Raw genomic sequence first — 26,674 nt, forward strand, 5'->3', positions numbered from 1 at the left:
AAAGGATTCATCTCCAAAATTTACAAGCAGTTCATGCAGCTCAATATCCAAAAAACAAACAACCCAATCCAAAAATGGACAGAAGCTCTAAACAGACATTTCTCCAAAGAAGATATACATATAAAGCAGAAACTAACACACCATTGTAAAGCAATTATACCACAATAAAGATGTTAAAAAAAGAGAAGATATACAGGTTGGCAACAAACACATGAAAGGATGCTCAACATCACTGATCATTAGAAAAATGCAAATCAAAACTACAATGAGGTATCACCTCACACCAGTCAGAATGGCCATCACCAAAACATCTACAAACAATAAATGCTGGTGAGGGTGTGGAGAAAAAGAAACCGTCCTGCACTGTTGGTGGGAATGTAAATTGATACAGTCACTATGGAGAACAGTATGGAGGTTCCTTAAAAAACTAAAAATAGAGCTACCATACGATCCAGGAATCCCAATACTGGGCATATACCCTGAGAAAACCATAATTCAAAAAGACTCATGTACCAAAATGTTCATTGCAGCTCTATTTACAATAGCCAGGACATGGAAGCAACCTATGTGTCCATCAACAGATGAATGGATAAAGAAGATATGTCACATACATACAATGGAATAGTACTCAGCCATAAAAAGAAACGAAATTGAGTTATTTGTAGTGAGGTGGATGGACCTAGAGTCTGTCATACAGAGTGAAGTAAGTCAGAAAGATAAAATCAAATACCATATGCTAATACATATATATGGAATCTAAAAAAAAATTGGTTCTGATGAACCTAGAAGAAGGACAGAAATAAAGATGCAGATGTAGAGAATGGACTTGAGGACACAGGGAGGGGGAAGGGTAAGCTGTGACGAAGTGAGAGAGTGGCATGGATTCATATATACACTACCAAATGTAAAATAGATAGCCCGTGGGAAGCAGCCGCATAGCACAGGGACAGCTTGGTGCTTTGTGACCACCTAGAGGGGTGGGAGAAGGAGGGTGGGAGGGAGATGCAAGAGGGAGGAGAAATGGGGATATATTTATATGAATAGCTGATTCACTTTGTTATAAAGCAGAAGCTAACACACCATTGTAAAGCAATTATACTCCAATAAAGATTTTTTTTTTTAAAGAGAGTCTGGCAGTTAAGCATAAGCCAAAGAGCTCTGCAGAAGTAACATTCTCAGCTCCAATACTGGCTCCTGTCATTTCAAAATATATTTTCGTTAAATACACAATGTAAAGGTCTTGTCATCGTGACCTTGCTCTCCAACCTGCAGTTCTGGTCTATCTCATTGCCTCTGAATTGTGGTTAATCCCGATGTAGAATCACCGAACTCCTGCTTACCCATTACTATAACTGTACTCGCCAATCTGAGTTGGAGGATATTGAAAGAGGTTGTTTAATTACATACTGATCCCCCAAATGTATTTAAACTTATTTGTTTGGCTCTGAGTGATTTTTTCTGTTGGAGTGAGCCCACTGCTTCATGTGGCACAGCCCATCAGGTTTAAATAAAGCCAAAAGACACTAAAAATCTCCTGCTGTCAGACTGTTGTGTACTACAGGCACTGATGTTCCTAACAATCTACTTATTCATGTCTGTATATATGCTTTCATGCTCAGGCAATAACTGATTTTAATGGTATTAAAATGTAAAATGGACATAAAAAATAATCTTTGGCCTTTCTGCCTTATTAGTAAATGTCATCTTACAGTAGACCAGAGCTAGAAGTTCCATGAACTCTTCCATCAGTGACAGCACACTATTTCATCCTCCTAATCTGGTTCTTTTAGCTTCCCGCCCCCCACTCCCAACCCAGCAACTCTGGTTATCTGCCTTCTAGGTCCTATCCCATTTTTAGAATCTAGAAGGAATATCACATAGTGGTTCAGAACACAAATTCTGGAGCCAAACTAGTGGGAGTCAGACTGCTTGGCTTTGAGTCCTGGCTTGAAATTGTACTAGCTGACCTTGAGTAAATGACTTAATCTTTCTGTGTCTGAGTCTTTTAGCTGTAAAATGGGAATAATTAGCACCCTCGCTTCATAGGACTGTTGTAAGCATTACACTGTTATACATAAAGCATTCAGAACAGTGCTCCCATACAGTAAGCACTATAAAATTATTATCTATTATTAGTATTAATCTGAGATTCCATAAAAATAAAAAAGACCAGCTCGAAATCAGTTTGGGGGATAATTTGCTTGTCTGAATAAACATCCGGAACTTACTAAAATTTCATTCAGTCACTACGGGGAACTCACCATTTGGATTAATTTGCTTTCAAATATAAAAACAAACAAACAAGCATATCTTCTAATGGGAGAACAATACAAGGGAAGATCTCTAAATAGACAAGCAAGATTAAATATCTTGCATTCAAATGTACTGACTCACGCCCAGGGCATGCTGAAATCTGGTGCCTTGGAAGGTCATTCTCCGACATGCCCTTACATTTTTGCTCTCACCAGTGGAGTCACATGTCTAAGAGTCAAAGGTTCTCCTAAACCTTTTAATTTATTTTGTACTTACTATTATATTCCTTAAATATTATGTAATCTGATAAAACATTGATGTGAAAGAAACTATCTCTATGTAAACTAGGTTAAATGTTCTAGAATATTTGATAAAGATAAGTCATTTAAAAATGTTGAATTAGTAAGAGAGAAAATAAAATAGGCGGAATTCTAGATGGATTCTGACGTTAAACTGCTTCCAGGTTATCTTTGAAATTCTTCTTCCACTTTAAAGGAAGTAAAAAGGGATAATGTATTAGGGCATGATTTAAGCAAGAAAGGCAAAATGGAACTCATAGCAGCAGAATGATATCAAAGAATACTCAGAGATACTCAAAGAATATTATTCAAAGAACTCTTGGAAGCAGAATGATACTCAGAGATTCTTCCCAAATCAAACGACTGATGAAAACAAAACCCACACATTCAGTTACTTTATGTTTAAACCCATTTTTAAGTTACGTATTTTTTTTCTTTTCCTTAAAGTGGTTCTCCACTTGAAGAGATGGAATTCTGGGCCTGGGCCTCTACCGTGTTGTCTCATGCTGCTTGGGGAGCATCCTTTCCAGCCTCAGAAGCCAGTTCCTTGCACAGATCACACACCTGTGTGAGAAGAATGTTATCAAACAGCAGTTGAGTTTCTGACTGATCTTTACTGATATCTGCATTGGCATTCATCCCAAAGATTTCCGGAGCTGGGGTCAGCGGCAGTGTCTTTGTGTATTCGATGTAGCTTTTGTGCTGCAAAGATGCGTAACAAGGAATCAGGAGGTTAGAAATCAGGAAATCAGGTTAGAATTACAGAAATCTAATTATCCTGTAGAGCTTGCTCACTGAAAAGAGATAATTTTTAATACTCAAGTTACTGAGTGGATGAGCATGTGAGCCTGGACACTGAATGCTTTCATTTTCTTTCAACCTGGGCCAAAGTGTTAAAGAAAAAAAAAAAAAAAAGATATGGACACATTTAGAGAGAGAAAACAATATCCCATTCAATTGGAATGGATCTGAAAATGCAGAGAGGAATATCCTGGCTGCTTCATTTAGAAATTCTTCCAGAGAAATCTTTCTGTGCTGCATTTGCTGATGACTGTTCTTAGTTTATCACAATAATTTTTTTTTCTGCTTTAGTCTGATTTTTCTGTTTACTCTCATTGTGATAAATCCATGTAATTCAGAAAAGTGAAAATCATCTGAGATTTTATGAGATAACCACCATTAATATGGTAAATCTTTTAATATATATGCAGACACGTTTTATATTTTATTTATGTGAATTTCTATCAAAATTCCATACTTTTCCTGATGCTCATATACTCATATGCAAACATTCATATATTGGGTTGGCCAAAAAGTTTGTTCATAAGACATTACAGAAAAACCCAAACGAACTTTTTGGCCAACCCAATACATGTACGGTAGCGGGGAGATTGGTCATTGGTGGTTTTTCGACATGGGTCATGTTACATAACCTGACTTCATCTTTGGCCATCTTCTCACTTACTAAATCATCACTGGAGATCTTGCTACCATGACTCCCTGTGTTGACTTGTCCCACCCAGTCAGTGACCTGGGACTGATTTTTCTCTTCATCTCTATTAGTGTCTGCCCTCAGCTAGAATCCATCCTAGTGGATGATGGGGTCATGGTATGTGCCTCTGTTGCCTGTGGCCGTGTTTTTAACTTTCAATATGTGCCCTTTTGACTTCTGGGAATAAAATGAGAACCAATTTAATTGTGCTGGCAGTCCCTAGAAGGCTACTGTGTGATAATCTGAAGGCAGATACCACATCTTCTACTAGACAGGGCTGGAAAAAATAGCAGAAGAGAACCTTGGTCTTCTGAAGCAGGTGTGATGCTCTGTCCCTTTCTACCTGTGGGATCTTGGGCAAGTCATTTAACTTTAGTGAACTTACTTTCTCACTTTTAAAAGGGAAAGAAAGAATAATAACTCAAATGTTAATTAGATGCTCCAGTGGGATAATTACATGTAACTGCGTTGTAAATAAGCATGATCTAAATGTTAACTATTATCGTTAATACTATTTTGTAACCCCTTCTCATGTGTATTTCCATTTTAATTGGGGACCATGACTTTTTTCCCAAAGCACTGAATTCACAATAATAGGATTTCAGGTCACTGAGGAAGCCATTCTTGGGTGAGGAACATTTCTGATAGTCCTCACATTACGGGAAATAGGAAACCACTAACTCCATCTTTGCATGGGGTTTGCTCTGTCCCTATAGGACTGAAGAAAGTACACACAATGGTTAACAAAAAACAAGGCTTCTTTTTTTAAAAAAAATCACCTTTTTCTATATCAGAGGAATTCCACATTTTACTGCTTTTAGTTTTCTTGAAGAGCATATATGTACTCACATCACCAGAAGGAGGCACAAAATAGATGCCACTGGAGTCGAATTTATAGTGCGGATTCTGAACTAATTCCGTGTTGAAGAATTTGTTTAAGATGCTGCGCAGCGTGCGCCGGTCCCAGTCGTCAGTCACGCGGCCGCCGTAATTGCACTCGCCCGTCATGTACTGCAGGGCGTCGTAGGGCAGTTCCTAGAGTAAAGGTCAAGTCGCTCAACCAGTCAAGACTTAGCAGTGGCACATTATACAGGATCGTGTTTCTTGTTTGCTCATGTTATTTAAACAGTTTACGGAAAGTTTGCATCAACACAATTTCCCTTTATATACTTCCCGGCTAATTTGCTGTAATTTTCCCCAGGGTCTCTCTCTCCTTCTGTGATTTGTCATTTCCATTAGGTGAGTGCAAAGAATAGAAATCCTCTATTAACTTGTGAACTCACCTCTATTCAACCAACATTAATGGACCACCTACTATATATGCCTGACGCAGAATTAGTTAGACCATAATCCCATCCTTGAAAATCCTGCACTGTTGAATGACATTCAAAACCAATCCAATATAATTCCGAGATAATCAGTGTTCATTTCCTTCACCTCTTTATATCTGTATGTTTTGACAATTGGAATCACACTATACAATTTTGCATATAATTTTTCACCAAATCTCATATTATGAGATATCTTTTACTGTTTCACGAAATACTCTTTGAAAATAGTTTTTAATAACTATCTTCTAATAGTGAAGATTTCAGTTGCTCCTAATTTTCTACTTTGTTAAATTGTTTCATTAAATATACATCCCTTAAAATTGCTAATGATTCTTTAGTCTAGATTCCTGAAAGGGAAATTACACTGCCAAAGGAAAGAAGTTTATAAAAAGCAATTGACTAATGTCACCAAACTGCTTTCCTGAAAGGCTGTAGTAATTGTAGGAATCAGTTTTAAAATCTTTGCTAATTTGATTGACCAAAGGTAATTAATATTGCATTAATTTGCATTTTCTAGAATACTAATGAAATTTATGATCTTTTCATATGTTTAATAACATTTGTTCTTCTGTGAACTAGCCTATTTTTTAATTAAAGTTTTAATAGTTTTATTTGTATAAGCTCTTTTATAAATCTACTTTTATCAAATATGTTGAAATATTTTTCCTGTAAGTTTGCCTTTTTATTATATTCTCTAGTACATAGAATTTCTCAGTGTTTATGAATGCAAAAGAACTGATTTTTCATATTGCGATTTTATTTATCCTAAGCATAAATACTTACACAGCCACCAGTAATATAGAGAATTCTCTCACTGCTCACAACAAAACAGTATTATCAATTAGGGGAAAAAAATGATAATTAAACAATAAAATTTTTAATTTAATTTTTTGGGATATAATTGACATATTATATTAGTTTCAGCGGTACAAATAATGATTTGATATTTGTATATACTGTGAAACGATCACCACAGTAAGTCTATTTAACATCCATCACCGTAATCACAATTTTTTTGTGTGTTGAGAACTTTCAAGATCTGTTTTCTTTAACCACTTTCAAATATGCAATATAGTATTAACTATAGTCACCATGCTGGACATTACATATCTTAATTTTATTTACTTTATTTATTTTGATATTGACATTTAAAAAATGTTTATTCACCGCTTGTATTTCTTATTGTTAAATTATCTACTTTATTCTTTTATGTGTTTTCCTCATATGAACGCTTTTTTTTCATTATTAAAAAGCTCTTTATAAAGATACCGAATCAGTTTGTCAGAAAAATTTTAGGTATATTCTCCAATTTTCATTTGTCTTTTATTTTTATGATGTTTAATTGTTTATGGCATTTTAATATAGCAATGTTTTAAAATGTTTTCTACTAAAATACAGCAATCTTTTTACTTTAGGATTTTTTCCACCATTCTTGTGCTATAAATGCCCTTCTGGCAGTTATCTGCTAAAAGTTAAAGTGTATATACCCAACATCTCAGTGATCTCACTTAGAGGAATCTCTTCAGTAGAAAACAATAGCACTTGGGAAGATAGGTGGTAGTGATTAGACAGAAGGAATTTATTGAATTCGGGCTTGGGAATTAAGAGACTTGTTACTTGGTAGAGCTGGAAGTGAAGGCAGTGAATTTAGGAGAACAGCTCAGCGACCAAGACATGGTGGAGAAACAAGCAGAACCAGGAGGGAGAACAACGGCATGGTGTTGAGGGGAGTTTGCAGATGCAGGCACTGCTTGGGTTTGCCTTGTTGACAGGTTCCCCACCTCATAAAACTGAAATATAGTAAGAAAACTCCTGTGTGAATTAAATAGTATATGAGCATAAGCTGGGTCCTGGGAGGGCTTTGTGAGGCAGACGTAAGATGAGATCTGAAGGGGGAGGAGTCTGACTTATGTTTAAAGGGTTAAACCTGCCAACATTCCCCTGAGAGCTGATGGGTAAACTTGTTTCTCTCGGGAGCTTGATCACAACCAGGGCCAATCAAACTGGGGAATGCATTCTCCCAGGTGCCCACGTCCATCCGCTGAGGTTGCAGAAAGAGTAGCAGCTCGCTGCTGGGATTTCTCCTCTGTTCTGTTGTTATAAGAGGGTTGAGACCACAGGCCAGGAGAGAGTGCACAAGTCGGCAATTATATGCAAGGTTATATATGAAGTTATTCACTTTAACACTACTTATTAGTAAGAAATAAAAAGGAAATAAAATCCTGATAGTCAACAGTGGGAAATGCTGTGTATGCAGCCATTGAAACAAAGATCTGCATCTATTTTGGAAGTTGTCCACAACATATGTGAGTGAGAAAAGCAAGCTGAAAATGATATGCTGAAAATGACATACAGATGTAATTATGTTTTTGAGGAAAATGTGTGCGTATATTGTATATATGTGTATATATAACTATTTGTGCATAGGAAAAAGTTTGGACAGGCCCTCCTAAGCTGTGAAATTGACTGCTTTGGGGGTGAATTTAGGGTAAGAGTGAGGGGTGAGCCTTTCACTCACACACAATCACACACACACACAACCCTCCCAAAGGGAATTACCCATTTGCCAAGAACATTATATACATCCACTTGCATTTTCTTCTGTTACAGTTTACTTTTTCTTATTTACGTTTTTTTAATTAAAATATATAAAGAACTCATATAGCTCAATAACAAAAAACAAAAAATCTGATTAAAAAATGGGCAGAGGGGCTTCCCTGGTTGAGCAATGGTTAAGAATCCACCTGCCAAAGCAGGGGACACGGGCTCGAGCCCTGGTCCGGGAAGATCCCACATGCCTTGGAGCAACTAAGCCCATGTGCCACAACTACTGAGCCTGTGCTCTAGAGCCCGTGCTCTGCAACAAGAGAAGCCACCACAATGAGAAGCCCGGGCACTGCAACGAAGAGTAATCCCCACTCGCCGCAACTAGAGAAAGCCTGCGTGCAGCAACAAAGACCCAATGCAGCCAAAAATAAATAGATAAATTTATATTTAAAAAAAAATGGACAGAGGATATGAATAGATATTTTTCCAAAGAAGACATACAGACAGCCAATAGACACATGAAAAGATGCTCAACATCACTAATCACCAGGAAAATGCAAATCAAAACTATGATGGGATATCACTTCACACCTGTCAGAATGGCTATTATCAAAAAGACAAGAAATAATACATATGTTGGTGAGGATGTGGAGAAAAAGGAGCCCTTGTGTACTGTTGGTGGGATTGTAAATTGGTGCAGCCACTATGGAAAACAGTATGGAGGTTCCTCAAAAAAAATATTAAAAACAGAACTACTGTATGACCCAGCAATTCCACTTCTGGGTATTTATTCAAAGAAAATTAAAACACTAATTTGAAAGGCTATATACATCCCTACGTTCATTACAGCATCATTTACAATAGCTAAGACATGGAAGCAATGTAAGTGTCCACTGATGGATGAATGGATAAAGACGTGGACTATATGTGGAATACACAATGGAATACTATTCAGCCATAAAAAGAATGAAATCTTGCCATTTGTGACAACATGAATGGATCTTGAGGGTATTATACTAAGTGAAATAAATCAGACAAAGACAAATACCGTATGATTTCACTTAAATGTGGATGCTAAAAACACAAAACAAATGAACAAACAAAACAAAACTTATAGATACAGAGAACAGATTGATGGTTGCCAGAGGGGTGGTGAGTTGCCGGGAGGTCAAAATGGGTGAAAGAGATTGAGACGCATAAACTTCCAGTTATAAAATAAATAAGTCATGGGGATGTAACGTTAGTCAATAATACTGTGGTGCAAATTTGAATGTTGCTAAGAAAGTAAATCTTAAAAGTTCTCATCACAAGAAAAACAATTTTTTTTTAACTCTATGGTGACAGATAACTAGAAGTATCGTGGTGATCATTTTGCAGTATATACAAATGTTGAATCATGTTGTATACCTGAGACTAATATAATGTTGTAGGTCAATTATACTTCAATCAAAAAGAACAAAATTTTGATTGCTGAAGGATTACATTAGATTTAGTATCAAAGGGAACTGTGAATCACATTCCAAAAAGAATCTCTCTGTATTTCTTGATGGGTTATATGTCATGCGTGAGTAGCAGTTTTGTGCAGTTTGCTATATGATCACTGTGCTGGAGGAACGGGAAGTACTGTTCAATTGTCATTTAATAGAAGGAACCAGTTCAGTCAGTCCAACGCGTCATTAAAAGATTCTCTGTAGCATTTGCCAGGATGGACAATTCCTGATATTCCATATTTACTCAGCGTGCTCACTCCCCCTTTTTCTCTGGCTGTTTGGTCTGCATTTTCCATTTCTCCTGTCCTCTCTCCTACCGTTGATATTGGGTTCTCACCAGCAGCCAGGCTTTAGTTCGTTTTTATGCTACAAGGCCTCCCTTTTCAATCTCAGGTGTTCTCAGGCTTCTCCTTACACATTAACAATTCACAATTCTCTATCTGTGCTCACTCTCTTCTCTTGGGCTTTGTATCTATATGCCAGAAGCCTACCAAATACCATCGATATCTACACCTAGATACCCCAGATGTATCAAATGTACAAGACTGAATTATTTATCCACTCACCCACCCCCATTCCACTAACCCACCTGCTATATACCCATTAATTCCTGATACCTATTCCCCATCTGGATTAATGAGGGGTGGTAAGACCACCAACTGAGACGCCAAAACTAACATTAACAGACTTCTCCCTCTTCTTACCATTTACTATCTAAGTCATTTCAATCCTTGTCCCTACATATCTATTATATCTCTTCCATGTTCCTCATCCTAGCCCTGATGCTTTAGTTTAAACTCCTATCATCTCTTGCCTGGGTTATAACTAATACAGGAGACCATTAGTTTCCTAGGGCTGCTGATAGATGGCTTAAAACAACAGAAATTTATTGTTGAAGAAGCTTGAAATCAAGGTGTTGGCAGGGTCACACTCCCTCCACATCTTCTAGGAGGATCCTTCCTTGTCTCTTCCAGCTTCCGTAGCCCCAGGTGTTCCTTGGTTTGTCACAGCATAACTTCAATCTCTGCCTCTGTTTTCACATGGCTGTCTTCTCTGTGTATCCAAATTTCCCTCTTTTCACAATGATACCAGTCATGTTCTATTAAGGACCCACCCTACTCCAGTATGACCTCATCTTAGTTTAACTGATTATATCTGCCACAACTCCATTCCCAAATAAGTTCACATTCTGAGGGAGCATGGATTAGAACTTCAACATATATTTTGGGGGCGACACAATTTAACTCATATCATCTTAAACTGGCCTGTCATCTAAATCCCTCTAATCTGCTCTCCACTCTGTTGCTAGAGTGGTCTTTCTCAAATGCAAATACTTTCCTAAAAGCAGACCAATAACAATTTAATAATCCCAAATCAGCATGGCATACAAGGATGTTCCAAATCACTAATACTTAACCAAACCTTTTCACCTATTGGTACTTTTTTAAACTTTTTAATTGCTGCTTCTTTACACCATCCACCTGAAAACCTTCTATTCATTGAGTCCCAAGCAACTCCTCCTCTGTGGAACCTTCCCTAATCACATCCAGCGAGTTGCTTACCTCCTTGTTTGTGTTCAGATCTTTAAAAAGCTAGGGTGACCAAATAAACTACTGTCCAAACTGTAACACTTTGAGAGTGAACGTGGGCACTAAAGATAATTAGTATTATGGAAGTTTAGAGTAGTATATATATAAATAAATAAATAAAAATAACATTATATATATGTATATATATATAAAACTCTATTTTTATATTGGCAGACCTGTATGTAGTTTTATTCAAACGTTACTTTTAAAATAAGATTACTTAAAATAAGAAATTGAAGCAAAAATTTTATAATGATTAAGAGTTTAAGCAGAATAACTTTTCTTAGTATATATTCATGTACTTTAATGTCTTAGACATCTCTCTCTCTCAAATAACGTCTCCGATATTTTCCCAAAGAATGTACTTTTCAATATGGTCTCACTGTTTTTTAATTTTTAAAGTAAAATGGTCTATAATGTTTTGCAAAGTTTCATTTCATGGTTACTAAATTTTTAATTGCTGACACTTAATTGACTCCACTACATACTATTTTAAATTAGAATATACTCTACAGGTTCATGAACAAATTGCTAATTAAAGGAGCTCCTTATTCTTTTTGTTTGTATTCAAAAGTGCAATTATTTTAGCTCAAATACTTCCACATGCACTGTTTCATTATAGCTTTTGCCTCCATTCTTAGTATCTTTTAAAAATAAATATTATTACAAGAAAGAAATTCATCAAATCTATGCTTCTTTTGACTGTTTCACCAAATTTTAATGCTGCAAAATCAAAGGCCTTATTAACTCATTTCATTTTAGTACAGAATACAAATTTGTCCAAAGAAACAGAAGAACAGACAAATGTTCTTCACCTAAGTTTAGATATGTCATTTGAGCTCTCAATATTTATTTTGTTCTGTTTTCTCCTTTGCTTTTATAGAAAGAGGATTCAATGACTTCCTGTTTGTAAGCCTTTTTTTAAAAAAAATCACAATTCACTAAAAGTTTCAAAATCCAAAGGTTTTTTTGATACTCCATTGATTGATTTAAAGATTTCCAACGAATTTTAAACAAAATTCTATCAAAATTTAGAGGATTTGCTTTCAAAAAAGTTCCATATCCTTGTAGGACACTTGCACTGATTTACCAAGCAGTTCTTCAAAAGTTCAAACGTGTTAAAATCCATCTGATAGATAATCAGCAAGGAGAGATAGAGAGAGAGAGTATATGCATGTGTGTGCACACGCACAAGCGATGGGGAGAGAGAGAGAGAGAAAGGAGAGAGGGCTGGGGAGAGGGAGAGAGAGAACTACAGGGGATGAAATGTGGTTGACGTGATGACATTACACTGTGGGACTTCTTCCCAGAATCTATACCTCAGGTTAACACCAATGGCTTAAGTAGTTTGTTTGTTCGGGACAAACGGCCCAAACTCTGGAATAAAACTACAGTGACATTTCCTTAAAAATAAAGTCACACTCCAGAACAGAGGGAAATCAGTCTGGTTTTTTTTTTTTTTTTCATTTTGGAGACTGGTTGATGTTTATGTGTCAAAATAAATAATAAAATACAGGTTCCTAAAAGACAAACTGACATCCTAACTACCTACTATGGCAGTTATAATATTCTGTTATAATAAAGTCCTACTTAATAAGCTTTTGGGAACTATCCTCCTATTCATTTTGTAAAAGCAGAAATTAATCAGAAGTCCCTGCTCACTGTACAAACACAACGTGATAAACAGCACAACAGGTAATGTCTTTGCTGTGAGTTTTATGGTACCTCATACTGGTTCAGGAACATGTGGAGTTGCTGTACGCTGATTCTTAGGTCAGTCTCGTTGAACTCATAAGGAATATTCCACCCCAGAGGTCCAAACTTCCGTCTCTCTTGTACCAAAGCATGAAAGAAACAGAGACCATATAGTAATTTCTTGAATTCCTCCTGTAATGAGAAGAAATGGTGTAACATCATTATTTCTTCCCCTAATATTGCATTATGCTTATCACATTTTAAAATGAAGGTAATTAATTTCTTTTGCTTAACAATATATCCATGTCAAAGTAAAGCTAAAACAGAATTAACTGTTTCTACCAGCTATTTAGGCTATGCCTATTTGTATACATGTTCAGTTGACACACATAGCTTCTATGTACACTAGGTTTTTGGAAAGTATAGTAAGCCTGTCTAATTTAACGTTACCTTAGAGGATTTGGGGGGTTTCAACTTAAGCATCATGAGGCAAGGAGTATGAATTCCAATGCTTGGTCCCAGATCACCATGGAGAAATTTCAAAGGAGATAGTTCAAACCAATTAAGAAGCTCTACGAGTACTTTTGGGTTGACATTTTGGGCAGCCTCATGGCTTTTCTGGTTGCTTCTAGGTAAAAGAAGTCCTATAGTCACTGTCAACTGCAAAGCCAGCCTTGATTCAGAAATCAGAAAGTACGATGCAATATATTAATCATTTGTACCCTCCACAAGGAGGATATAAAAATGGTCAAAATAGAGCTTGAGAGAGGATTTGTGAAGAGGTTTCCTTGGAAAGAAGAGCTGCTGTGCTGGGAGTCCCTTTGTCCTCACCTCCAAGGGAAAGGGGAGTGTGGGGTCCAAGATACTGAGAAGGAAGCAATGGGGCCCCTTGGGGAGCTGATACACATGCCCTGCAGCTGGGATGGAGTGGGACAGTGCAAAACTCATGCCTGGAAGAGTAGAGTGGTCTATGGCCTCGGGTCATGGACTATGGGAGGGAAATCAGTAGCCTTCCCTCAGATGGTGGGCCAATCTGGCATGAATCCCAAGGAGCAGACAGGGAGCTGGACTAGGAATGTCAGCCAGTGGTCATTTTAATGGTTTCCTATGCAAGAGGACTTGTGTCACAGAGTAAGGAACCCCAACAGTAAGAGCCTGTATGAAATGAAGCCTGGAGAACCAAAAGCTGAGGGGAATCAGGAACAGCCAGCTGAAGGGGAGGCACTGCAAAGGGTGATGGGGTCACAGAGAAGTCTAGCACGGGAGCCGAAGGAGGACCCACGAGAGACCTCACGAGGCAAAAAAGTCAGCTTTAAATCCCCACCAAGTCCAAAGAGCTCCAGGCAATAGCAGCCCAGAAGAGGAACCTCTGCCCCTCCTGACTCACCCCTGCACACGCCCTGAACTGACCGCTCAGTATCAGCAGCTATCATGTGCAGAAGGAGTTACAAAAAGAAAGGTGGCCCAACAACACATGAAAAGATGCTCAACATCACTAATCATTAGAGAAATGCAAATCAGAACCACAACGCGCTGTTATCACCTCACACCATTCAGAATGGCTACCATCAAAAAGACAACAAATAACAAATGCTGGAGAGGGTGTGAAGAAAAGGTAACCCTTGTACACTGTTGGTGGAGATGTAAATTGGTGCAGCCACTATAGAAAACAGTATAGAGGTTCCTTAAAAAACTAAAAATAGAGCTATCATATGATCCAGCAATTCTACTTCCTGGGTATATATCCAGAAGAAAATGAAAGTTCTAATTCAAAAATATACATGCACCTCAATGTTCACAGCAGCCCTAGTTACAATAGCCAAGGCGTGGGAACAACCCAAGCATCCATCAACATATGATTGGTTTAAGAAGATATGGTGTATATATACAATGGAATATTACTCAGCCATGAAAGAGAATGAAATATTGCCATTTGCAGCAACATGGATGGACCTAGAGAATATTCTACTTAGTGAAATAAGTTAGACAGAGAAAGACAAATACTATATGATATCACTTACATGTGGAATCTAAAAAAAAATAAAACAAATGAATCTATATACAAAACAGAAACAAACACACAGACATAGAAAACAATCTAATGGCTACCAAAGGGGAGAGGGAGGAAGGGGCAAAGTAGGAGTGTGGGATTAACAGGTACAAACTATTAAACATAAAATAGATAAGCAGTGAGGATTTACTATATAGCACAAGGAATCATATTCATTATCTTGTAATACCCTACAATGGACGATAACCTGAAAAAAAATAACTTAATCACTTTGCTGTACACCTGAAACTAACACAGTATTATAAATGAACTATACTTCAATTTAAAAAAAAGGAAAGATGGTAACTCCATTCTCTTTCCCTAGTGGTATGAAGCCCACCAACTACAGGCCCGGGGCGAAGTGCTAGAGAGTTGAAACCTATGTTTTGAATAAAAGTTGAAATATTGATTAATATATTGTGTTGCACTTTCTGATTTCTGAATCAAGATTGGCTTTGCAGTTTAAAATGACTACAGGTCATTTTATTACCTGACACTAACCAGGAAAGCCATGAGACTGCCCGAAGTTTTATCCAAGGGCAGGGGGGAACGTTTCCCCCATGGAATAAAATCGAAAGGGAGAGTGTGAGACAAGAGGAAAGTAGCATAAGTTTGACCACAAAGGTGGGAGAAGCAAAGTTAAACATGCTGTGCTAATTCTGCAGCTCTTCTCGATATATTAGAGAATTGAGCAAATCAGGAAATGTGTTGATGATGTGAAAATACGAGGAAAAGCAGGAAAGAACTCTGGGTAGAGGAACTGAAACTGAAGGTATTGCTAGGAACCCGTTACTTCTAAAACATGTATATGAGGTGTATGCATGGACTTGTTTGTACGTACTAGATGTGTGCATACAGATTTGCATATATGTATTTGTGAGTACATATATATATTTCCAAGTTCTCTCTAAAAGGACCCGGACCACAGACAATAAATGCTACTTGTTTGGCACCCAAATCTTGGTCTCTAATACCATTCCCCATGAAACAGGAACCAGGGCTCTTCAGAAAAGTGGCTGGTTCCAGGACTGGGATACAGATAAGCCTGGAGCAGCTTTTGCCAGAAAGAGGAATGATAATAATAATAATAATGGGACCTATAACAAGTACAAAAGGAGCTCCCACTAACCAATTCTGTGACAACTTGAGCAAAAGACTTAAGAATAGTAATGAATTATAAACCATTGGAAAAAATGCAAGGGATTCATGAGTCCACACCAATAAGAAATAAATGAATGGAATGGAAGGGAGGGCTGCTGCTGTCAATACCATGCCAAGTGTCAAACGTGGAGGGAGTGCTGGAGTTGGAATCACCAGCAGAAATAAGTGGGTCAAGCAAGAATCATCACTGGCTACTAAATCTGTGTCCCAGGTAGATTTTGATGAGGAACAGGCTATGTGCATGGTCCAAAATGTCTCATCACAGACTGATTATTAGTTGCAAGGGGGCAAAGCAGTTATTATACAGGGAAGAAATCAGACCACACTTCGTCTGGGGGATCAAAATTAGTAACATCAGTGAGGGATAAATGGGCACCATGCGCCTCCCATTATGATACTCTGAGGACATGACTTCACCCATGTCGTATTGTGGCTCAGAACACATAACTTGAACCTAATCTCGAGGAAATATCAAGCAAGCCCAAGGTGAGAAATGTTCTATTAAAAACAACGTGGGCGGGGGGAATGAATTCTTCAGAAATGTCAGTGCTGGGGCTTCCCTGTTGGCGCAGTGGTTGGGAGTCCGCCTGCCGATGCAGGGGACGCGGGTTCGTGCCACGATCCGGGAGGATCCCACATGCCGCGGAGCGGCTGGGCCCGTGAGCCATGGCCGCTGAGCCTGCGCGTCCGGAGCCTGTGCCCCGCAGCAGGAGAAGCCACAGCGGTGAGAGGACCGCCTACCGCAAAACAAAAAACAAAACAAAAACAGAAATGTCAGTGCCATCAAAGACAAAGAAAGGCTGAGGCAATGGTCCAGATTAAAGGAGGCAAAGAGGTATGGTGACTAAATGTGATACTAATCCTGGACCCATCCCATGGTGAACAGGGAAAATGCTCCAAAGGACATCACTGCATCAACTGACAAATTTGGGACACAAACACAAATTTGGGTAGATTAGATACAATAGTGTATACTTGCTAAATTTACTAAAATAATAACTGTAATGGGATAAGATAATATCTCTATTCTTAAGAAATATACACTGAAGGACTTATCTAGGAATAAAGGGCAGTGACATATCTAACTTACCTGCAGATGGTCATGTTAACAGGAGACAAATATAAGTAAAGGGCATAGGGCTGTTCTTTGCACTACTTTTTTTTTTTTTTTTTTTGTGGTACGTGGGCCTCTCCCATTGCGGAGCACAGGCTCCAGACGCGCAGGCTCAGCGGCCATGACTCATGGGCCCAGCCGCTCCGCGGCATGTGGGATCTTCCCAGACCGGGGCACGAACCCGTGTCCCCTGCATCGGCAGGCGGATTCTCAACCACTGCGCCACCAGGGAAGCCCTGCACTACTTTTATATTTGCAACTTTTCTGTGAGTTTAAAATTATTTCCAAATAAAAAGTTAAAACCGAAGGATTATGGTGTACTGCTTTGGCATTTGAGATTTTGGGTTGGGTTTGGATTTTGGTTCATAAACGCCTGGACTTCCAGTCTGTGTGACTACTGCTGGAAAGCCCTCTGGATCTGGAAGAAAGGGAGTAAATTTTTGCAAAAGGGCTTCTGTCCAGCCATCAGGTGCAGAAATGCCCTCACCACCCACCTAGGAGTAACCTGCTCTCTCTGGACCAAATCATGCAAAAGTTCGTCATACAGCAGGTCTTGGATGCTTAGGATAAGGTTTGACTTAATTTTAAATACAGGTCCTCTTTTTTTTTTTTTTAGTACCCCAGACTTTTGTTTAATGAAAGTACTTCTTTATTCTTAATACTTTCTTTTGATGTGTACTTAAAACATATCCCAACATCAAGAGTGTGAGCTTTTTAAGGGCAAAAACTTACCAAGGTTCATAACCCCTCTTAAAAAGAAACTCTTCCATTTTTAATTATGGCAAAACACTGTGAAACAATTTTAGGTCACAGACATTCACACACAGAATTCTAATCATGAAAGCAGTGGGTGGCTTCCCTGCTTGCCTGGTGACGCTAAAGAAAATTAAAAAAAAAAAGACCCTTATGAGCCCATCAATCAGGGAGTAAAATCCTTTTGGCTCTCATTACAGTTATATGGAGGAAATATTTTTATGTGTTAATTTAAAGATATGGCTCCAAATAGCAAAGGGCTCAGTTAATATCCTGAAACAAGATTTTCCAGCCTTGCACATTTGTATTGGGAATGGCTTACGGCTGACTTTCTAAATAGAAAGCTGCATAATTAATGATACTCCACTAGATCCCAGCTGAGCAGGAATGAGGCTGGTGGTAAAATAAAATAAAATATTAATAAAATTGACTTCAGTACAGTCAATAATCAGTAATCAAAACCAACAGTGCAGGAGGCCTATTTAATCTGCAGTTTTACTCAGCACACACATCCAGGATCACTGGGGGCCACTTGAATTGCTTTACGGGGCAGAGGTAGCAAGACTTAGCCATTACTAACATGCTTTTTGCAGCTGCCAAAGAACTCAGGGTCAGAGATCGGGTCCATGAGGTATGATCGAATGATATTAGCCCGTAAACCTTTCGGTGCTTCATTGGTCATTTTCACTCCATTCTGCAGTACAGACACAGGGAAATTTGGAGATGGGTAACTTGTCAGCCAAATTCGGAAATCTGGATGTGTTGTTTCTGCACTTAACTCCTGCAACAAAGAAACCAGATCCAAAAGGGTCATAAAATTCAAGGAAGATCTCAAGCATGTGTACATGGGATGGGTTGGAAGTGGGAGGAAGCATCTTTACAAAATAGGGCTTATTGCTGCAGTTGAAGGCAAAGGCCTTAAAATCCGATTCTGCGGGGGAAGCAACATATTTCATTGGGAAGGCCCAGAGTTGCTGTCACTCTCCCTGTTAACAATTAAATCACACGACTGTAAAGTTTACAAAGGCACTACACAATTCAGCTTTGGCCGCGATAAAGACTTAGACATTACAAAAAATCTTGTATCTTCACTGATGTTGCTGAAATATTTATAGAAACACTTCTCTGCCCCAGAGCCAGATGAAGAATGATGCCTTCTTGCTGTAGCCAGGTTGTGAGAATAAGCGACACACTCAGATAAATCAATATTAAACCAAGTAGGGATGAAAAAAAAAGAGCGTTTTGAAAGGCAAGAAGAACTGGTGTATCCTGAAGCACTAAACCATATCACTATTAGCGCTACTTGTTTACAGGGATAGTCAGGCCTGCACTGTGGAGGATGACAGAACGCTCGTCTATGACTGTCGTGAAGGCTATATTGGGCCTTGGAATAATTATCATGGGTCTTTCCCTCTCTCCTGTTCTGCCCCACTCCCTACTGCTAACTCCTCCAATTGTCCATGTCAGTGGTATCTATGTTTTTTAAATTGCAAGTCTTTATCAGGAAAATAATTTTTGAGCACTCAACTGGTGAAGGGGTGGGTAGGGGAACTAGAAGGATGCTAAGGCACCTACATTTTTAAATAAATGGTGAAGGTACCATTTTTCCTCCTACTGGCTGCCCTATGCCCAGTGACTTAGGTAGCATAACTCATGGGACTTTGGGCCAAGTTCACCATCCACTGGGGACAGCTCTTCCCTCTTGGATGACTCTCTAATGGGTATACGATACAATTCAACAGGTCATGAGAACAGCCTAGAGACAGAGGAACCGTGAGGAAACAGGCACAAAGTCTCTTAATGTAAGACCCGAAGCTTGAGAAGATGTTAGTAAGGCAAAAAATATTAAAGAATAGTTTTGCAGAAGGAAATAACATCTATCATGGAAGCCTACATTCTTGAGAAAGTGTGCTCTCCCAATGAAAGTGAAAGAAGGTCAAATGGCTAGAGCACAGAAGTCAAGATGGGAAGTGGCCAGAGACGAAACCTGAGAGGCAGGCGAAAGTCAAATGAAGAAGCCATGACGGGGGCATGAACTTTGTCTTCGTGCAGTGGGAAGCCATTGAAAGGCTTTATTCATTCACCAGCTCAGGAAATATTTATTGATTATGTCCCATGAGCCAGGCGCTGTTCAAGATGCTAGAGGTAAACTGGAGAATAAAACAGCACTTATATTCTAGTGGGAGATACAGACAAAACAAAATGGTGCCAAGTGTCATAAAGGAAAATATAGCCCGCCCCTTAAAGTGTCAGGTGGATGTCTGGATAGTGCAAGTTATATCAATTTAGTAGCTTGAGGGATTCTGAAGAGAGGGCTAGAGTCACGGGTAATTATGTGGACACATTTTTCTCTATGTTTGTTGAAATCAATTGCCGGGTTTTCTGTTTATTCAGTGGGTTTTCTTCCTGGAATTTCTGCCCACAAAAATAGGGAAGTACCGTGACCCACTGCAAGGAGGGTGGGAGGAGTGCTCTTTTGGTTTCAGATTCATCCTCTGTGGCAGGGTCACTAGCTAAGTGGGTGAGAAGTATAATTAAAGAAAAGTTACATCCTGAAGCCTTTTGGTTTAGAGGGGCCACACTAATTTCCCCCCACAAAGCTTTCTTTGTTGTTTTTGGTCCACTGCGGTAAAAAGTAAATTGGCTTCTGTCTACCCTGTGGTTTATTCCTATCTTTGAGGCTGCTCCTCCGGATTAAGGATATTTCTGACCCACGGGATGAGCCCTTGCCTCTAGTAGGAGAGATTCGGCAAGGCCTGGCCATGTGCTGTCCTCTAGTTCCCAATGTGAGCCCATCTCCCCTATAACCCAGCCATGCCAGCCACTACCCTGCAACCTTCAAATTACAGGACAGGAATGGAGTTACTTAGATGGCATTTACATCACTAATTATACTGGGGGACTATGATCTCATAAAAATAAGCTTGCATTTTTACCTCGCAAACTTTCTCGAGGGTTGGCATCCAAGATGTGGCAAGGTGACAATTCTGAAGAACAACCCATGTTCCTTCTTTGACAGCTTTTTCTAACATCTTCATAGCTATGGGCCCTTGGCCTTGACCAAGAGATAAAGACCTAAGTTTTGATCCTCCATATCCCTGTGTACAAGAATAGTGAAGATGTTATTTTAAATCACATTTTAAAGAAGAATCAATATTATCATCACAGGAAACGTTAATATTAAATATATTAAAATTTAATCATGCAGCATCCCTCAAAGGTTCTAGGGCACATACAGCCCTAGAAACCTCTTATTGATTAAGAAGCCAATAAACAGATAAAAAGCAAGACAATTCATGAAGGAAACAGTCATGGTAATAAATGAAAAATTCTGTAGAGTCTTTGATTGTTGAGATAAGGGACAGGAAAAAATTAAGAAGACTTTTGGGCTTCTCTGGTGGCGCAGTGGTTGAGAGTCCGCCTGCCGATGCAGGGGACGAGGGTTCGTGCCCCAGTCCGGGAAGATCCCACATGCCGTGGAGCGGCTGGGCCCGTGAGCCATGGCCGCTGGGCCTGCACGTATGGAGCCTGTGCTCCGCAACGGAAGAGGCTACAGCAGTGAGAGGCCCAAAAAACTAAAAAAAAAAAAAAAAAAAAAGAAGACTTTTAATATGAGGAGGAGATGAAAGAGCCCGGCTATCAAGCTACAACTCGCTACAACTCCTAAAATTCAAAGCTGAAAAGAAAACTATGAATAGACACATGAACTTGCCCCAGTTTCCTCCAGATCTCTGAATAATTATATCTTAACTAATTTGGTTACTGCCTAAAGTTCAGAGGAACAAAACCCATTAGCCCCTAATTTCTATTCAAGTTTATTTAAGGAACTCTGTAGGAATGTCTGCCTAGAATTCATTTCTCCTATATCCTGATTCATCTACAGCTTCCAGATACGGTGTCTGTGACCCCCTGGTCTATTTCTAGGGCAGTTACCACATGAATGCCACTTTGGAAGAGGCCTTGAGTTATGGGAGCAGTATAAGAGAAGACCCTGTCTGAATGTCCACAGGTTATCTGCACAAGCAGGTCAGCAGGAAAAAAAAAGATGTTTAAGGTACCTGGTCATCAGCAAATTTTAGAAGGGCAGCCATGGGATCTGCTCCAGGAGAGAGCACGAAAATCAGTGGTGCGCAGCAATTACTATCCGCAAATGCCTTGGATAGATCAAACGGGGGTGGTTCAATGAACGCACGTCCCAATCTGTTGCTTATAAATTCTTGCAGCATTGGAATAATCTAGAAAGGGACAAGAATATGTTTGAAGGAACATTCAAAATCTGCCTAAAACCTTAAAAACTTCACCTTCAAAGGTGTTTTATAACAAAGGACCTTACATTCACTTTGGTATTTATAAACGTTGGTAAAGAGTCAAAGGCACCACTTTATACAGTTGTCTTTTAGATAGAAAGAAATTATACATTATTTAATTAATAAAAGGTGGATGGTTAGTGACACCAGAATTCAAAGGCATTCTTCTTCCTTTTAGTGAGTATTCAACATATCCTAGATGAAGAATATAAAAAACCTTAATTCTTTACTTAAGGTTTTTTAAAAAAATATAAATTTATTTATTTTTGTCTGTGTTGGGTCTTCGTTTCTGTGTGAGGGCTTTCTCCAGTTGTGGTGAGCGGGGGCCACTCTTCATCGCGGTGCGCGGGCCTCTCACTGTCGCGGCCTCTCCCGTTGCGGAGCACAGGCTCCAGACATGCAGGCTCAGTAGTTGTGGCTCACGGGCCTAGTTGCTCCGCGGCATGTGGGATCTTCCCAGACCAGGGCTCGAACCCGTGTCCCCCGCATTGGCAGGCAGATTCCCAACCGCTGCGCCACCAGGGAAGCCCCCCTTTACTTAAGTTTTAAGTAAAACTTGACTATGTTCCAAAGTCCACAACACAGAAGTAGAAATTCTAGCATGATTTATACAATCCTACACCACAAAGAAAGATAGATACAGCTGAAAAAAGAAAGAAAAGGAGAAGCACTGTGAAAGAGAAGCCATACTCCCGAGAAACAGGCAAAACTATATCGTGTACACTTTCTGATAATACGCCCGTGCATTTTCTGGGAGCGTGTTTGAGAAAGAACAGAACTTTGGGGCTTGGGGGTCCCTTTCAGGCACTGCTGTGGGAGGAGTCTTGTAGAAAGCAGTGTGGCTGATGTACAGCCTCAGGCACATCACTCCTTCTTTCTGATGAAGGGTCTACACCACTCCTCTCTGGGTGATGGCTTAGGTGTGAGCCAAGCAAGTAATAAAGGCACGTTTAATGAACCAGTATCCCTGTATCTAGCTTAACAAATTCTGTAAACATCCCAGGAAGAGAAGGAATGAAGTGACAAGAGCACAAAGAATTTTTTGAAAGCTTCAGAACCTCTCTGACTGGACACCTACTTATATCCGAGGATGGAATTGTGTGTACGCACAACACTCCAAATTAGGACAGCAATTCCACCACCCCACAACTTTTCTGAACTTAAAGCGAATTGCAAGAGCAATGTGCAGATACCAAGAATCTCAAAAAGGTGGTCTCCTCTGGAGAAAGTTACAAACATTTCCACATTTTAACAGTGCATTCTACAGAACCTCTATCCGCACAAGGTTTGTAAGTAAAACTCATTGACTTGTCACAATACTTTAAAAAGAGTGTCAATCCTGGTGTGGATGTGTGTGTGTGTGTGTGTGTGTGTGTGTGTGTGTGTGTGTGTGTGTGTGTGTGTGTGACAGAGAGAGAGAGATGGAGGGAGGGAGAGAGGGAGGGAAGGGGAGAGAGAGAGAGAGAAAGAGTAACAGAGACAGACTGACTGAGGGTGTGAGGGTCTGGAGATGAGAAACAGTGAAGAAATATCTGTACTTAAATTTTTAAATCCCTCCACAACAGATTCATTCAAATATGGAAAGGTATAAATAGCCAAGACGGGGAACCAACCTAAATTTCCATGGACAGATGAAGGGATAAATAAGATGTGGTATATATACACAATGAAATATTACTCAGCCATAAAAAAGAATGAAACAATGCCATCTGCAGCAACATGGATGGACCCAGAGACTGTCATACTAAGTGAAGTAAGTCAGAAAGAGAAAGACAAATATCATATGATATCACTTATATGTGGAATCTAAAATGTGACACAAATGAACCTATCTATGAAACAGCCTCACAGACACAGAAAACAACTTTATGGTTACCAAAGGGGAAAGGAGGTGGGGGAGGGATAAATTAGGAGTTTGGGATAAATTAGGAGTAGATACACACTACTATATAAAAAATAGGGCTTCCCTGGTGGCGCAGTGGTTGAGAATCCACCTGCCGATGCAGGGGACGCGGGTTCGTGCCCCGGTCCAGGAAGATCCCACATGCCGCGGAGCGGCTGGGCCCGTGAGCCATGGCCGCTGAGCCTGCGCGTCCGCTGAGCCTCCGCAACGGGAGAGGCCACAACAGTGAGAGGCCCGCGTACCTCAAAAACAAAACAAAACAAAACAAAAAATAGATAAACAACAAAGTCCTACTGTATAGCACAGGGAACTACATTGAATACCCTGTAATAAACCATAATGGAAAAGAATCTGAAAAAGAATATATATATGCATATATATATATATAAATAACTGAATCACTTTGCTGTACACCAGAAATTAACACAATATTGTAAATCAACTGTATGTCATTAAAAAATAATTAAAAACTATGGAAAGGTATAGAAGGATAATAACACATGTATAAGTGCCACGTTGGCATGGATCTACCTAACAAGATTACTCATATATTGTTCCTGTGCAATAAATATCTACTGAACAATGGATGAATAAATTAGGATGCTCTCTTTTGTGAAGGTGGGATTCTAATTACGGAAATTCTAAACAAAAATTACAGAATAATAAATTCATCTATGCATCAAGTTTCATTTGTTGATAAGTTATTTCATGTTTCAGATATTTTGAATGGGCACAGATATCAAGCTTATGGCAGAAAACTACAAATATCCTAACTGCCTGTCTCAGGCCTTGTCCTTGCCCTTTTCCCTATTATTCTTTTCCTGTGGCTGTCTTTTCTCACTAGATTAAAAACAGCAATTAACAAAGGAAAACAAAATGGTTTTTTTTTTTTTTTTTTTTGCGGTATGCGGGCCTCTCACTGTTGTGGCCTCTCCCGTCGCGGAGCACAGGCTCCGGACGCGCATGCTCAGCGGCCATGGCTCACGGGCCCAGCCGCTCCGCCGCACGCGGGACCCTCCCGGACCAGGGCACGAACCCGCGTCTCCCGCATCGGCAGGCGGACTCCCAACCACTGCGCCACCAGGGAAGCCCAACAAAATGGTTTTTTAATAACCTCTCTCCTCTCAAGGCTAACTTCTTCACTAAATTATAATTTTACAAACACAACGAAAGCACATGGCTTTTAAGTGCATGGTTTTACTTTTAGGAAGTTTGAGTTCTAAACGGCCCCTCTTCTGTGAGGGTTTCAGGCTGGCAGGGTCCACTGCGCTCATGCAAACAAGGCTGGTGGAAACTGATTCTTCTGTTAGCGCCTGAGAACCCAGTTAGGGGGGCCTGCGTGAGGGTGGGCACAAGTTTCATTGTTTCATTTTTAATGTTAAAACTGAATAAGACCTGCTTGCTCCCAAGACTGAACAGTAACTCCTGAAGTAAATGAAGCTGGGCAAGCTATTCAGTCTGGAAGGCGATGGAATTGGGTTTGCTTCTGCAATCTGATTATGCCGGCATCAGGTTTATAAAATGAAATCTGTCAGTAACCAAAATTATAGACTAATTTAGGCAGCCATCTTCCCAAAGGCAGAAAAGAAGTTTGTGGTCACCTATGTACGTTCTTCTGTGCCTTGCAAGTTCCTATAGGATTTATCTGAGGTCAGAGAAACATATTAACTTATATTTGACAAGTTTCTTATTGAAAGTTGATTAACTTGCTTTTTGTTTACTGTCCAGAAGGAGAGAACTGTGGCCAGAAGCTCTTCATTTTGTAAATGGGCTCAAAACATTCCACACCTCAGTATTTATCCATCTGATATGCTTTTGTCAATAAAACACTATAAACTATTAAATTCTATGGAAGGTACAAACTCATCTCATTTCTCCTACTGGTGATTCAGTGAGCATCTTTTACATTTTTCCAAACTAGAGCATTAGATAACCTGGCATCTGTGGCTTCTTACCATGGGATGGAGTTGGTTTTGAAGGGAGAGTAGTAGAAAGGAGACAGAAAAAATTGTGCTGACAAATAACATATACTGTAAACTACAGATCAAACAATTGCTGATTTTCCTAGGGGACATATATATATCTCATGACTTAGAGATGGCAAAGAAATAAAATCTATGTAGTACTAGCCCAGTTATTAGCCTCATATAGCACTGTTCCTTTCTCTGGCATGCTAATACCATTTTGCTTTGGAAAATCATTCTTTTAAGAGCATAATAGTCATATATTAATTTTAAATACATAGATTCTAACGTTAACGATTTACCACTAGAAATTAAAGGACCTGGCAACAGCAAGATTGAAGGGTTTGAGGTTGCTAGTAATGTAAGAGCATACTAATAATTATTTCTATATTAAGGATTACGGGTGTGATAGTATAGATAATGGTAACTAGTTAATCACTTAGGATAAATTGAATTATGCTGTAGTAGCAAACGATTTCCAGATCTCAGTGGTTTAACACAACAAAAGGTTATTTCTTGTCCCAGCAAAGTCATCTGGGTGTCCAGGCAACAAACTCTCCCTGTGCTGGCTCAGCACTGCAGCCTGTTTATGGCACTTAAATATCAACATGTGATTCCACAGTTTTGGTGGCAGCGGGGATTGCCCTGGAGAATCTCACACTGGTAGTGAGATGCTTCTGCCCTAACACTTCTGCTCACATTTTACTGGCCAAAGCAAGGTTTATG

At 39.3% G+C, this 26,674-nt stretch overlaps 1 protein-coding gene across 1 annotated transcript in view; it reads right to left on the bottom strand.

Moving 5' to 3' along the window:
• Nucleotides 1-26,674, bottom strand: part of DNAH7 (dynein axonemal heavy chain 7) — a 230,209-nt gene that overhangs the window by 17,702 nt on the left and 185,833 nt on the right. Inside the window, exons 54-59 of the mRNA XM_067023255.1 lie at nucleotides 21,833-22,009; nucleotides 20,711-20,872; nucleotides 18,355-18,555; nucleotides 12,727-12,888; nucleotides 4,894-5,079; nucleotides 3,117-3,254 (exon numbers count right to left, since the gene is read on the bottom strand). Coding sequence (XP_066879356.1) covers nucleotides 3,117-3,254; nucleotides 4,894-5,079; nucleotides 12,727-12,888; nucleotides 18,355-18,555; nucleotides 20,711-20,872; nucleotides 21,833-22,009 — 1,026 coding nt within the window. The remainder of the gene's footprint in view (nucleotides 1-3,116; nucleotides 3,255-4,893; nucleotides 5,080-12,726; nucleotides 12,889-18,354; nucleotides 18,556-20,710; nucleotides 20,873-21,832; nucleotides 22,010-26,674) is intronic.

This window comes from Kogia breviceps, chromosome 2 (genome assembly GCF_026419965.1).
Source record: "Kogia breviceps isolate mKogBre1 chromosome 2, mKogBre1 haplotype 1, whole genome shotgun sequence".
In the NCBI taxonomy this organism is placed as follows: Eukaryota; Metazoa; Chordata; class Mammalia; order Artiodactyla; family Physeteridae; genus Kogia; species Kogia breviceps.